At 42.7% G+C, this 13111-nt stretch overlaps 1 protein-coding gene across 3 annotated transcripts in view; it reads left to right on the top strand.

The window, feature by feature from the left end:
- Cep57l1 (centrosomal protein 57 like 1) overlaps positions 1-10606 on the top strand; it is a 56317-nt gene extending 45711 nt beyond the window's left edge. For 2 of the 3 annotated variants that reach the window (XM_041654632.1, XM_041654634.1), the window contains 7 exons: positions 897-974; positions 1593-1676; positions 5164-5241; positions 5759-5952; positions 7145-7280; positions 9239-9447; positions 10329-10606. In XM_041654632.1, the coding sequence (XP_041510566.1) occupies positions 897-974; positions 1593-1676; positions 5164-5241; positions 5759-5952; positions 7145-7280; positions 9239-9447; positions 10329-10461 (912 nt within the window). In that variant the 3' untranslated portion in view covers positions 10462-10606. The remainder of the gene's footprint in view (positions 1-896; positions 975-1592; positions 1677-5163; positions 5242-5758; positions 5953-7144; positions 7281-9238; positions 9448-10328) is intronic. The other variant, XM_041654633.1, reaches the window with a different exon arrangement.
- Positions 10607-13111: the final 2505 nt, after the last annotated feature.

The raw sequence follows: 13111 nt of genomic DNA, 5'->3' as shown, positions 1-13111 counted from the left end.
AGAGCTGCAATACTCAGAAGTCTCTCCCCTTGACAGTTCTGTCATGGTTCTTGTTCCGAACCACGCACATGTAAAAGGTGTAATGTATGTGAGGTATGGAGTGTGCGGAGAGCCTTTCAAATTGTCCTCGTTGCTTTACCATTTCATGTGTGATACTCTTTTAACATTAGTTATGCTATGTGTATGTGAATGATGGGGTGGGGTGCATGCATGCCATGACATATGTGTGGAGGGCAGAGGACAGCTTTGTGCAGTTGCTCCTCTCCTTCTACTTCTCTGTGGTTCCAGGGATCAAACTCAAGTGATCAGACTGGCATGGCAGGAGTCCTTGTTTGACAGAGCACAGCACTAAGCTCTTAAATAACCAGGGCCAGGACTCACATTTCTCAGGTGTCTTCCCGCCCTGCTCCCAGCATTAGCCCCCATCACATGCACATGGCTGACATTGCTATTGGTGGTTTGGTTTGGTTTGGTTTGGGGGGGGGTTTTGTTTTTGGTTTTTTGGGTTTTTTTGTTTTGGTTTAGGTTTTTTTGCTTTGGTTTTTTTTTTTTTTTGTGTTGAGATCCAAGACCATAATAGCTTTAAAAGCTATAGCATTCTCGGAAACTTCGTCATGGATCTGGAGGTAGCCGAGAATAAAACTTGTGGGTTTATTCTCTGTGGGTCTGGTGGTGGCCACAAATAAAGCTGTGGGTTTTTTCTCTTTCATTTTGCCCTGATGTGCAATAGTAAGGAAGGAAGCATAGGTAGACAGCCAAGAGAAATCTTGGCATCTTTTGCCATTTCTTTTTCTTACTTTCTATTCTAACTTGCTAGCTTTTAAAAATCTAGACCCCCTAGGACCATCTTGGAAAGGACGTTTGGCTCTGATTTTCATATATGTTCATTATTGCAGGAAAAGATAAACTATCTAGAGGAAAAACTAAAGGAAGAGGAGCATCAGCGCAAGCTGTTTCAAGATAGAGCGAGTGAGGTGGGTAGCATTCTGTAGCCTATCACAGTGACTGATGTCTTTGAGTACTTCATCCTCGTGAGCTGCACCCTAGTCTACACTCAGTTTGGGTGTTGTACATTGTTACGGCACTCTGTTTTGCTGTAGTAGCAAAATTCTCACTTAGCCTGTACATCCATATTCTCAGATATATTGCTAAAGACCTTGCACATGCTATATATATTCTTAGTTGAGGTAACTGACTCCTGGCATATATTAGTTTCATCTTGAGATATACACATGAGCATACACCACACACACACACACAAGTGCCCTAATTTATTCTGTTATAAACAGAAAAAAAGTCATAATTGCAAAACTGATGTATTACTGGAGTATTCTTTTTCAAAGGTTTTTGGGTTTGGGACTTTATTTTTATTGTTTTGTTTTTTTTAACATTGAGTCTCACTGCACTGCCCAGGCTGGCCCTGAACTCCTAAGCTCATGCAACCCTGCTTCAGCTCCATCCAAGTTACTGCAACTAAGCCCTGCTTTACTTTAAAACATATTTTATACTTGAAAGCTGAGATCTCAACTTTCGTTATGTATAAAGAAGCCTGTTACAGATCAGTCTTATAAATTATTTCTTTAATTTTATAGCTTCAAACTGGACTGGAAATCAGCAGACTTTTAATGCCAGTTTCACAATCACAGCACTGTAAGGGAAAGAAGAAGCCACCAAAGGTATGTATATTCAGCTTTCCCCAGACATTACTTCTTAACTTTATGATAGACATTTATTCATCCTTTAGTCTTTTCTGCTTCTTTATGGCCGGACAGTGGTGGTGCACAGCTTTAATCCCAGCACTCAGGAGGCAGAGGCAGGCAGATCTCTGTGAGTTCAGAGTCAGCCTGGTCTATAAGAGCTAGTTCTGGGACAGGTTTTAAAACTACAATGAAACCCTGTCTCGAAAAACCAAAAAAAAAAAAAAAAAAAAGATATTTATGATAGAATACATTTTCTTACTGTTCTATTGCGGTAAAGAGACACCATGACCAAGGCAGCTCTTATGAAAGAAAACATTTAGTTGGGGTTGCTTACAGTTTCAGGGGTTTAGTCCATTATCATCATGGTGAGAAGCAGACAGTCAGGCACTAGAGCAACAGCTGAGCGCTTTTACATCCTGATCCAGAGGTACCAGACAGAGAGAGAGAAACTGGGTCTGATGTGCTTCTGTGTTCCAAAAAAAAAAAAAAAAAAAAAAAAAAAAAAAAAAAAAAAAAATCCTAAATGCAGCTTTATATAAATACATATACAGTAAAAAGAAAGATTTTTCAATTTTATTTACTAGTATTTGAGACAGGGTTACACCCAATAACCCATTTTGGTTTCAGACTTGCCACCTAGCCTGGGCTGACCTTGACTTCAGTCCTCCTGCCCCTGAGTAGGTGGGATTACAGCCTTGTACTGCCACACCTGGCTATCTGGCTGTGTTTTGTTATACATTTATTTAGTATGTGTATATGTGATGTGTATACATGCATACACACACACACACACACGCACACACGCACGCACGCACGCAACCATGGCATGCATGTGGAGGTCAGAGGACAACTTGCAGGGCATGTTCTACCTTTTGGGTTCCAGGGATTAGACTCAGGTTGCCAAGGCTTTTACAAGGGTCTTTACGAATTCAGCCATTTCATTGGACCCTTAATAGTTTTAAAAAGAACTTTATAACTATATTCGAAATTGGGGAAATGGCTCAGTGACAGTTAAATGTTTGCTGAACAAGCATGAGGGATGCCTGTGGGGCATGACAGCCTCCCTGGTAATTAGATCCTGGAAAGGTAGAAACAAGGAAATCCTTGATCAAGTTGGCTAGAGAAATTAACCATATCAATGAGCTCTGGGTTTGGTTGAAGGACCTTGCCTTCAACAAATGTGGTGGAAAGACAATCTAGGGTGATTCTATCATCAACCTTGGGCTTCCACATGTATGCACATACATGTGCACATGCACTCCACACATTTGCACAAAGATACAAACAAAAAAATGGAAAAATAATTTTATAGCTATAATAATAAAAACCACTTTTTGCTTATTTCCTTAATCTCTTTTTATGTCTTATTTGAGTAATGAGATTTGAACTGGAAACCCAAATAGAAAAGCACTATAAATAATTTGCAAATGGAACAATGACTGTTATTAAATATTTGTTTAATGCTATCTTTTATCTGATAAGATAGAAGTTTAACTTTACATATTTATTGCAGAAACTATGAGACGATAAAAGGAATATAAGAAAGAAAATATAACTTCTGAAAGAGTAGAGGGTAATTAGGAGCAAACTCAGTTAGTAAAAGTGCTGTTTCCCAGGGTGAAAAGGCGCTCTGACATCACCGGAGATAGGCTCAGAGTGCAGTGCTCCCATTTATCTCTAATACCGTGTCTCCATGTCTCCGGTTGAGTATCAGCTCATAGGTTTTGTTGTTTAGACCACTGTCTCTAAGAGACAGAGACAGATAAACCCAGCATGACAGTACATGCTTAGAGTGTCAGCTGGGGCTGAGGCAGGGAGTCTGGGAGTTCAAGGACAAGCAGGGATATATTGAGACAGGGGAGTGATGCAAAGCCGCCACACTACACTCACCCCGGGATCCTAAAGAATGACACCCTGCAGAGAGGAGAAGTGTGTTAAAATATAATCCTACTGGGGACAGAGATGTATAATCTCAAGGCCATCCTGGCCTAACAAGACACTGTCTCCAAAAAGGGGAAAATAGCAACAACAACAGCAACAACTAACTTTTAAAGTTGGGTGTAGTGATGAACATTTATAATTCCTATACTCAGAAGGCCAAGACAGGAGGGCCCTGTGTTTAAAACCACCCTGAAGTACATAGTAGGTTCCTGGCTAGCCTGGCAAACAGTGAGACTCCTGTCTGAAAACGGGTGGTAGTGTTGAATTTGAACTCTTACTATAAGTAGTTGGCACCCATTGAAGGCTTTTTAGGAACAGTAGAGACAGAGGTATAATGGTGACTGAGAGGCCTGAGAGACATACGTAGATTTGTTACCTGTGTGGCTTCATGTAGCCATCACAACAATCAAGATACTGTACACCCACTCTAAGGTTCTTCCAGAAAGTTCTTTTAGACCCACACCATCCCCCAGCCCCAACAAGTGTTATTCTGTTCGCCTCCTCTGTAGTTTTCTTATTTCAAGAATCCTGTATGGTCAGGCACTGCGGAACATGCCGGCAATCTAAGTTGTGAGGCGGCTGAGGCAGTGGGATTGCCATGATTTGAGACCATCCTCCATTGCATAGTGAGGCTGTATCCCAATGAGAAAAAGGTCAAGTAGAGTTATATGGTGTGAGCATTTGGGGCTGCCTTTTCCCTGGACTTCCATCTGAGTGGTTATCTATTCTCTTTGCCTTTTTACACTGATCCACATTAAGGATCTACTACACCTTATCAGTCCCTGTTTAAGGACATTTGCGTTGTTGCTACTTTCCAGCTATTGCAGTAAAGATATTTTATGCATGTGTTGATTGATGGTTTTGTGCGTGTGTGTGCGTGTGTGTGTGTGTGAACATCAATTTTAATCTTTCTAGAATAATTGCTCAAGAGTGCAATTGTTAGGACATATGATAAATACATGTTTGACTCTATAAAAAACTGCCGACTTGTCACCCACAGTGGCCTTACCAATGTGCAAGTGATGCAGTTTCTCTGAATTCTTGACAATATTTGATGTCATCACTTTTTTTTATTTTGCCCATGTTAATAGGCATGTGGTAATGTTTTCTTTTTTATTATTAACTTTTTTATTTTGGCTATTTTTTTTCTTGGATTTTCGAGACAGGGTTTCTCCGTAGCTTTTTGGTTCCTGTCCTGGAACTAGCTCTTATAGACCAGGCTGGCCTCGAACTCACAGAGATCCGCCTGCCTCTACCTCCTGAGTGCTGGGATTAAAGGCGTGCGCCACCACCGCCCAGCTATTTTGGCTATTTTATATTAATCTGAATAGGTTGTTAACCACCTCTTTATGTGTCTGCCTTTTGTCTTCTAGTCAAATGTCTATTCATGTCTGCTCCTACATCCAAATTGCACTACTTGCTGTTGAGTTTTGAGAATTTTTCATATCATATATATATATATATATATATATATATATATTAAAATAGTACTTTGCTTCCTCTTTCCCTTGCTAACCTTCAGAAAACGAAGTGTTTAAAGAGGGAATCCCCTCAGCAAATGGACCCGAAGTGTAGAGCTCAGTCTTTGGAGAGGGAGAAGGTAAGAGGACAGAAATGAGGACTGTGGCCTTGGTTTGCTGATGCTCTTCATACACGGTTCTAGTTAGCTCGCTCTCGCTGTGACAGATGCCATGACCAGAGGCATCGTGGGGAGGAAAGGGTTTGTTTCGGTTCACCATCCTCTATGAAGGGAGGTTGGGACAAGAGCCTGGAGGCAAGAACTGAAGCAGAGATTGTGGAGGAACAATTCCTACGAGCATGCTCTCCAGGCCTTGCTCATTTTATCACCTGCCCGGGGTGGCTCTGCCCTGGAGAACTGGGCCCACATACATCAATCTCTAATCAGGAAAACACTCCACAGACTTGCCTGTAGGCCAGAGGATGGCAGCATTTTCTCAGCTGGGTTCCCTCTTTCCAGACAGCTAAGCTTGTGTCAGGCTGACGAGATCTAACCGGCACACACACCGTTGAGCACTAGTCTGTTCACAGCTGTGTCTTCCCCTTCATGTTGTCCAGCGCAGGCTGTTCCTTTAATGCAAGCTTGTAAACTTCTGCAGATGATAGGTGCCTATGGGCTCCGTAGCCTTCAGAGACCTGCTCCCGTCACTGAGCTGCAGTGTCGCTACAAGCCTCTCAGAACAACTTCCCAGGCCAAAGCTGTGCCCCCTAATCCAGGAGAGCCTGTTCCTGTCTGTGACAGTTTGTCTGATCTTCTGATGGCCATGCAAGAGGAGCTGGAGCAAATGACTGTGTAAGTGTTTGTTCTTTATTAAATAACCGTACTGTTTGGATACATTTTTTATCGACTCTTTTAAGAACAGTATCAACTATCCATTCATTAAGATTTATTTTTATTCACGTGAATGGGTGTGTGCACATGGTGCAGGTGCTCTCAGATCGCAGAGAAGGAGCTGGCTTCTCGGTAGCCAGAGTGACAGAGGGCTGCACCCGACTCGGGTCCTCTGCAAGGCCAGCACACATTCTCAACTCTTTAGTGGTCTCTGTCGCTCCCACCTGTAAATTCTCGGTGGCTATTTGGACTTACATTGTTTTGATCCACGAATTTATTGATAATATTTTCATTGTTCCTACTGTGGCATTTAACCTTTTAACTATGTCTAATTACTACTTTCCTGTATTCCATAGATTTACACTGATATACAGATATTATGAATGACATATATTGAGTCTGAAGACTTTAGATTAGAGCTCAGAAGAGCTTTTAGAAGGAATATGCTTTTCTTTTGAAATCTTTTAGTAATGTGGGTGATTTCACTAGGCAGGTAAGAATACCATTCCTTTTAGATTCTGCCTGGTCCGTATCACAGATTGGGAAGCTTTCTCAGTAAGGAGGATCTGCACAGGGTTATTGTATTATAGCCCATGCTTAAATCCCTTTCAGCATATACATCAGGACTGCGTGACTAGCTAGCGGACTCGCTGAACTCAGGAACTGCCACTGCACACATAACTCTTCTCTTGACAGTATCTCCAATCCCAGACATGGAACTGAAGAGAACCGTGTGTTGCCCCTGGCCAAACCCTGTAGAACCGTTCATTCTTTTTAGCTGAGAACACCAGGAATTTAGATTGGTTTTTAGATTATTTAACAGCTAGATACTGAGGTAGTTCTAAATCCAAATTTTTTATCGTGATTTAGTTATATATCCTAATGCTAGTGACTATTTTTGAAGATTAATATTTTACTCTTAACTGTAACTCCAGTTGAAGAAAAAAATTAGTTGTGACAAACTATAACTGTATGTAATGTCTGCTCTGTTTTTAATCATGCAAAAATGATTCATGTGTCATGTCAGACAATACTACTTTTGTGGATTTATTTATTTATTTATATTGCTAAGTATTGAACACCGGATCTGACTTGCAGAGAAACACTCTCTGGCTGAATTGCTCCCCAGCCTGATGTTTGCTTTTCTCTACAGGGAGCACAGAGAACTAATGAGACAAACTAGAAGCCATTCAGTCTCTGATGACATCGAGCACGAGCTGGAGCAATTAGTCAAGAAGATGGAGAGCAAAGAAGACCAGATTTCCAAACTCAAGAAGCATCAAGACAGTGTAAGAACACTACTTTCACACACACACACACACACACACACACACACACACACACACACCTCTTCTGAGAACTGCTGGTCTTCAGAACACAAAAACAATTGCCATACAATGTTTGAAAAGGAAAAAAGAAAACAAAGAAGTACTAGAAATATATGTATAGTTGGGATTTTCTGAGCTACCAACCAGCTCCCCAACAAAGATAGGGAGACTTACTATTAATTGTGAATGCTTGGCTTTAGCTGAGCTTTGACCCACTAGCTCTTTTAAGGCGATTTAACCTGATTCTCTTTACCTCTGCTTTGCCTTGGCCTTCTTACCTTTTCTTCATTCTCTATGTCCTACTCTTCTGCTTCCTCTGTGCATGTCTGTTTGGCCCCTGGCATCTCTTTATCTTTATTCTCTGAGCCTAAATGTCTCCTCCTACTTACTCTCCCTCCTCCCTCACTATTGGGCATTCATCTTTTTATTAGACCAATCAGGCGCCTTGGGCAGGCAAGGTTAAATAGCAACACATCTTTACATAGTTAAACAGATATTCTGCAACATAAACAAATGCAACATATCTTTGCATAGTTAAACAAATATTCTGGCACATAGATGTGGATTCAGTGTCACATGGCTTTCCAGTTGGAAGTTTGTGGTATGGTGTGCTAAAAGATACACAGAAGACACTTGGTCTTCTTACAGAGAGCCACCACTGCAGGTAACACCATGTGTCTCCTATACAGTTCTTTAAGGTAAGAACGAGAGCAGAAGAGTTCCTGTGGAGTCAGGCCCTGGGAAATGTGTAGTAGGCTATTGCCTTGGTAGCCTCCAGATACCCTTCCAGCATTCTTGCCTCCTCTCTTCCCTCCACTGCTTCAGTGATGTCCTCTGTGCCACAGTCCTGAAACCATTCCCGCCCTCTGTGTTTAGCTGGGCTGTATTGTATTCCCTGGAAACCTATGCTTAGCCACCTGTGGTTTGTAGAATTCAGGTATGGAGGATTCTGTACCTGTGTTTTAGTGACCTTCAATATTTGAGCAGAAGAATCATGAGTATAATATTTAACTCTAAGACAATGACTGCACCCATAGATGAACTTAGAACACTGTGACATTGCTGAAGCAAAAGAGAGTTTCTCTCTCTCTCTCTCTCTCTCTCTCTCTCTCTCTCTCTCAAACACACACACACACACACTCACATTCCTATAAGAGGGAAGGGTCAGCATTCAGACAAGCTGCTGGTATATCAAGCCTCCACATGCACACACTTTTATAAGACTGATTTGTACAGCTCCGAATACTACTGTATTTGTTATGCTTATGGCCAAGAAAGAAAAATGTATTTTCATTTTACTGGCTTTAAAGACTATAGCAAGTAAAAAAAAATTATGATTGTGTTGGGGCAGAGATTGTACAACCTGTGCCCTTTCTGGGAATTGCACAGAAGAAACTTTAGACCGAAGAATAATCACAATTTCAAAGTTACCCAATCTATATATTTTATAATTTGAATAAGCAGTCAAGCCTTCTATTGTGATAAATTTAACCTTGAACTCAAAATTGCCTCCTAGGCAAATAAACACTTGTTCTTATCACCAGTTCTTTACTTTGCTGTTAGCGTCACCTAAAACATCCCACTCTCATGGAGCTCTGTTCCGACCAGTACCTCTGGCTCAACTTCCTGTCCACACCGTCTTCCCTGCTCTGCCCTTCTCAGACGCATGCTCTTCTCTTCAGAGTCATCCCAGCTCGAGTACTCTCTGTCAGGTCCGTGTGCTTCTGCTCACTAACTGGAGAGCGAGCGCCTGAAGTCACGGTTGCTCCATGTGTCAGCCATGGACCAGGTGGTCAGTGAGTGACTTGCTGAATTGAACCTTTGGACATAATCTTTAAGGCACCAACCTAGTCCTCTATTTCGGGGCATATTTATAAATTAATTTTTATCTTAAACATTAGATTTTCTTTTCTCTACAGGTCCGTAAACTGCAGCAAAAAGTTCAGAACTCAAGGATAAATGAACCCTCGGGTATCCATCGGGAAGACGGCAACCCTAAAGGACTAAAGAACGTGAAAAATAGCCCTAGGAAATGTTGGGATGAAACCAACCCTTTCCAGAAACACAGCACCTGCCATCCAGCCCACGTCCACAATGTGCAGGTGAAGCTGCGGAAGGACGACATCAGGTGGGAGCAGTGAGCACAGTGAGCAGAGAGCTTGCCTGTCTACGTGGTTTTCATTTAATATACTTTGGGGAACTTTTCAATTATGTTTCTGGCTTCTATAAAATGTGAAGTTGTATATTTTCAGAATAATGGCTAGTGACCTACCAAGAATCCCAGAATAATAAATGGCTAATTTTTGTTGTTGCTATTAACCAGAGGCCCCGCCCTTCTCACCCTGCAGAGGCTGTCATCTCGCAGCTCCCTTGAGGTAAACCTAACAAGGGACCGAATGGAGTCTCACTTAAGTCGAGCAGCACCTGAGCTCCGAGGGCAAGTCCACAATTCCCCTTAGTAGGCTGTCACCTGCAGAGCAACACGGGGTGGACAGACTCCTTTAACTTCCCTGCCATTGCCACCTTACCTTGTTTTAGATCTCAGCAGTGTTCCTGTTTGTTTGGTTTGGAAAGGGGAAAGCACAATAATTCTGCAGTTTTTGAAAATACCTTTAGCTCAGCTTTCCTGTGACAGCTGCGGAAAGGGTTGCGTAATTAATTAATTTTCAACGACGTTAATTCAGCTTTCTTCCTCTGCTGTCCCATGCTCTTTTCACCCTGCTGCTTCTGCACACCAGTAACTGATCTCCTTTCACCCTTTCATAACTGTTTCTGGTTTCTCGTTTGCTTTGTATGTGCTTCTCATCAGTACATGCCAGTGTGGGTGTCTGGGACCCAAGAGGATAATGGGATTTTCCAAGAACTTAGGCATTTCATTTTCTTTATGCACAAGAGAAAGTGAATTGGGTGAATGTGGTGTCCCTTTTTATACTTTAGAATCAGTGCTGTCACAATGGATTTCTTTGTTGTATACATGTTTTATAATAAATTTACACTTTGTCTTCCTAGAAGCCTGTGGAAATTAGTACATATCTTTGGAACACTTACCTTTTTATTTTCTGGGACAACTAGAACACTGATGTCATCAACTGCAATGGAAATAGAAACTATACAAAAAGCTGTACGAAAGGGAAAAGCTTGAACTTAGGGAGGAAGGGTAAGGAAAGGGCCCATTCCAAAGGGTCTGTTGGAACGCGTATTTTCCTGAATTCTGGTGGATGGGGAGTGCGCAGTCTGAGGGTGCGAACCCTGTTGAACAGGAGCCCAATGAGCTGCTTCAAAATAAAAGTAAAGAAGCAATTGTTTTCTTTCTTTGTTTTTTTTTTAATTTTGTTTGTTTGTTTTTCTAGCACAGAGTCCCTCTGCACAGCCCTGGCTGTCCTGGAACTCACTTTGTAGACCAGCCTAGACTCGAACTCACAGAGATCTGCCTGCCTCTACCTCCCAAATGCTGGGCTGGGATTAAAGGCCTGTACCACCACCACCTGGCTTTCATTTTTTGAGACAATAGACCAGGCTGGCCCCGAACTCACTGTGTAGTTATTGGTCTTGAACTGGTCCTCCTGTCTACACCTCCCATGTTACCGTCATGTACAGTCAGCCATGCCTAGCCATAAAAGGCAATTTCTTTATTTTACGTGTACATTGAGACAGGGTCTCAATAGGTAGCCCTGTATGGCCTGGAACTCACAGACATCTGCCTGCCTCTGCCTCCCGACAGCTGGACTTAACGGTGTGCACCACCACGCCCTGCCTGAAAAAAGCAACATTTAGGGGCAATCTGTTCTCACAGGAAGAAGCAAAAGGTGCATGTAATAAAAATAAGGGTCACTCTGGCCTCCCAGGGAACAAGACAGCTGTGAGAAGGGCCAGGTTAGAAGATGCATCCCGCTCTGGGAGCTGTGTTTCAGAATCTCTCTATCTCTGGTTTAAGCAGTGCACCTGCTGTGACCTGTCAGCCTCTCGGCCCTGGAAATGGCTGCCGTGGGCTCTCCCCAACATCCATCCTCTTACCTCAGCATTCCACCTTTCCTCCTCGAGAACGGGGCTCTGTTGCTTAAAATTAGAAAGAAGGAAAAGGAAAAAACAAAAACAAAAAACCAACTAGGCCATAACACAGCCTTAGTCTCTGTGCACTCAGGAAAGGGCTGAGCATCCTTCATTTACGAGTAAAATCATTTTGTGTGGAAACATAGGATTTTGACTCAGTGGTAAAGAGTTTGACCTGGACGAAACTCCCAGCATGGAATAAAAAAACTATATTGCTAAACCAAATTACCATACAAAAATTTTAGTCAGTACTTGGCTATTTCAATTAAGAATTGAGAATTGTCTCATAAAAGTATAATGTGGTAGAAAAACACTTTTCTCAGAGTGAAAAGAGTTGGTTCAAAACCAGTCTCCTCTGCTGAAATCTTCACAAGCCAAGGATTCTGGAGCACTTCGGTTTTGCTATGAGTGGGGCCCTGTAGTGAGAGCTGGAGCACTTAGGTTTCACTATGAGTGAGGCCCTGTAGTGAGAGCTGCGGGCTGGCCTGCTTTTCGCCCTGCTGGGCTCCCACACGGCAAGCTTTACACCCGAAATAATTACACGGAAACTGTATTCTTTTAAACACTGCCTGGCCCATTATATCTGTCCTCTTCTTGGCTAACTCTCATATCTTGATTAACCCATTTCTAATAATCTGTGTAGCACCACGAGGTGGTGGCTTACCGGGAAAGATTCAGCATGCCTGACCTGGCGGCTGGCTCCATTGCATCTGACCCAGAGAGCAGCGGCATGGCGATTGCCTAACTTCCCTTCTTCCCAGCATTCTGTTCTGTTTACTCCACCTACCTATATTCTGACCTATCAGGCCAAGCAGTTTCTTTATTAATTAACCAATGAAAGCAACAGATAGACAAATGACCTTCCCACATCAGGGCCCTACCCAGCCTGCCTCGGGATGCTGTGAGGAGCACAGCACCCAGCCGAGGAGTGGCATTTAAGGAAAACTCTGAATCTGCAGTTTTCAACCTGTGGGTCGTGACCCCTTTGGGGAGGTCAAATAACCCTTCCCCAGAGGTCACCTAAGACATTGGAAAACGCAGATATTTACATTATGATTCATACCAGTAGCAAAATTACAGTTCTGAGGAAGCAATGAAAGTAATGTTATGGTTGGGTCAGCACAGCGTGAGGAGCTGGGTTAAACGGTCGCAGTGTTAGGAAGGTTGAGGACCGCTGCTCTAAATGCTTTTGAGTCTAAGCAGAAAAGAGAAGGTAAAACACAGGTTTACGTGGCTTGACGTCTAAAAGCAAAGCTGAGGCTATGTCCTTAGGAACTGAGTTGGAGTGTTCTTTCTTCTCTGTGGAAGTGGCCAGCTTGCTTCCTGGCCTGGGGTCTTGAAGGAGAAAGCAAAGCATAAGGTATGACATCGTGCAGGAACAACACAATCAGCTGCAGGTTTCTCTGGAGTTTGTTTTGGTTGGTGAGGTGACATTTAATTACTAGGAAACGGTAGAGAATGGTTTTGTCGCTCCACCATGGCTACCTGCCTGCCAAGGCTACTGACCCTGGTGGGAGGAGCCAAAGCTCTCTTTCCTGGATGAGACTTTCTCTGGAGTGCTGGTGTTGCTGGGGCAACTTCTTGCTGAAACATGGAGTGATTTCATTAATTTTTTTTTCACTGAGAAACAGTTGCTTGGGTTCTGTTTAATTAGAAATTGAAAACAAGATAGAAGTGGAGCTGCAAGCGAGGACTCTACTCTCCTGGGCCTGGGAAGCCAGACCTCCAGCGTTGGAGCTGCG

This window comes from Microtus oregoni, unplaced genomic scaffold, assembly GCF_018167655.1.
Source record: "Microtus oregoni isolate MIOR12 unplaced genomic scaffold, Mior012 000006F_ref0000085, whole genome shotgun sequence".
Classification (NCBI taxonomy): domain Eukaryota; kingdom Metazoa; phylum Chordata; class Mammalia; order Rodentia; family Cricetidae; genus Microtus; species Microtus oregoni.
The sequence above is the reverse complement of the archived record's forward strand: the minus strand, read 5'-3'. Positions and strand labels throughout refer to the sequence as shown.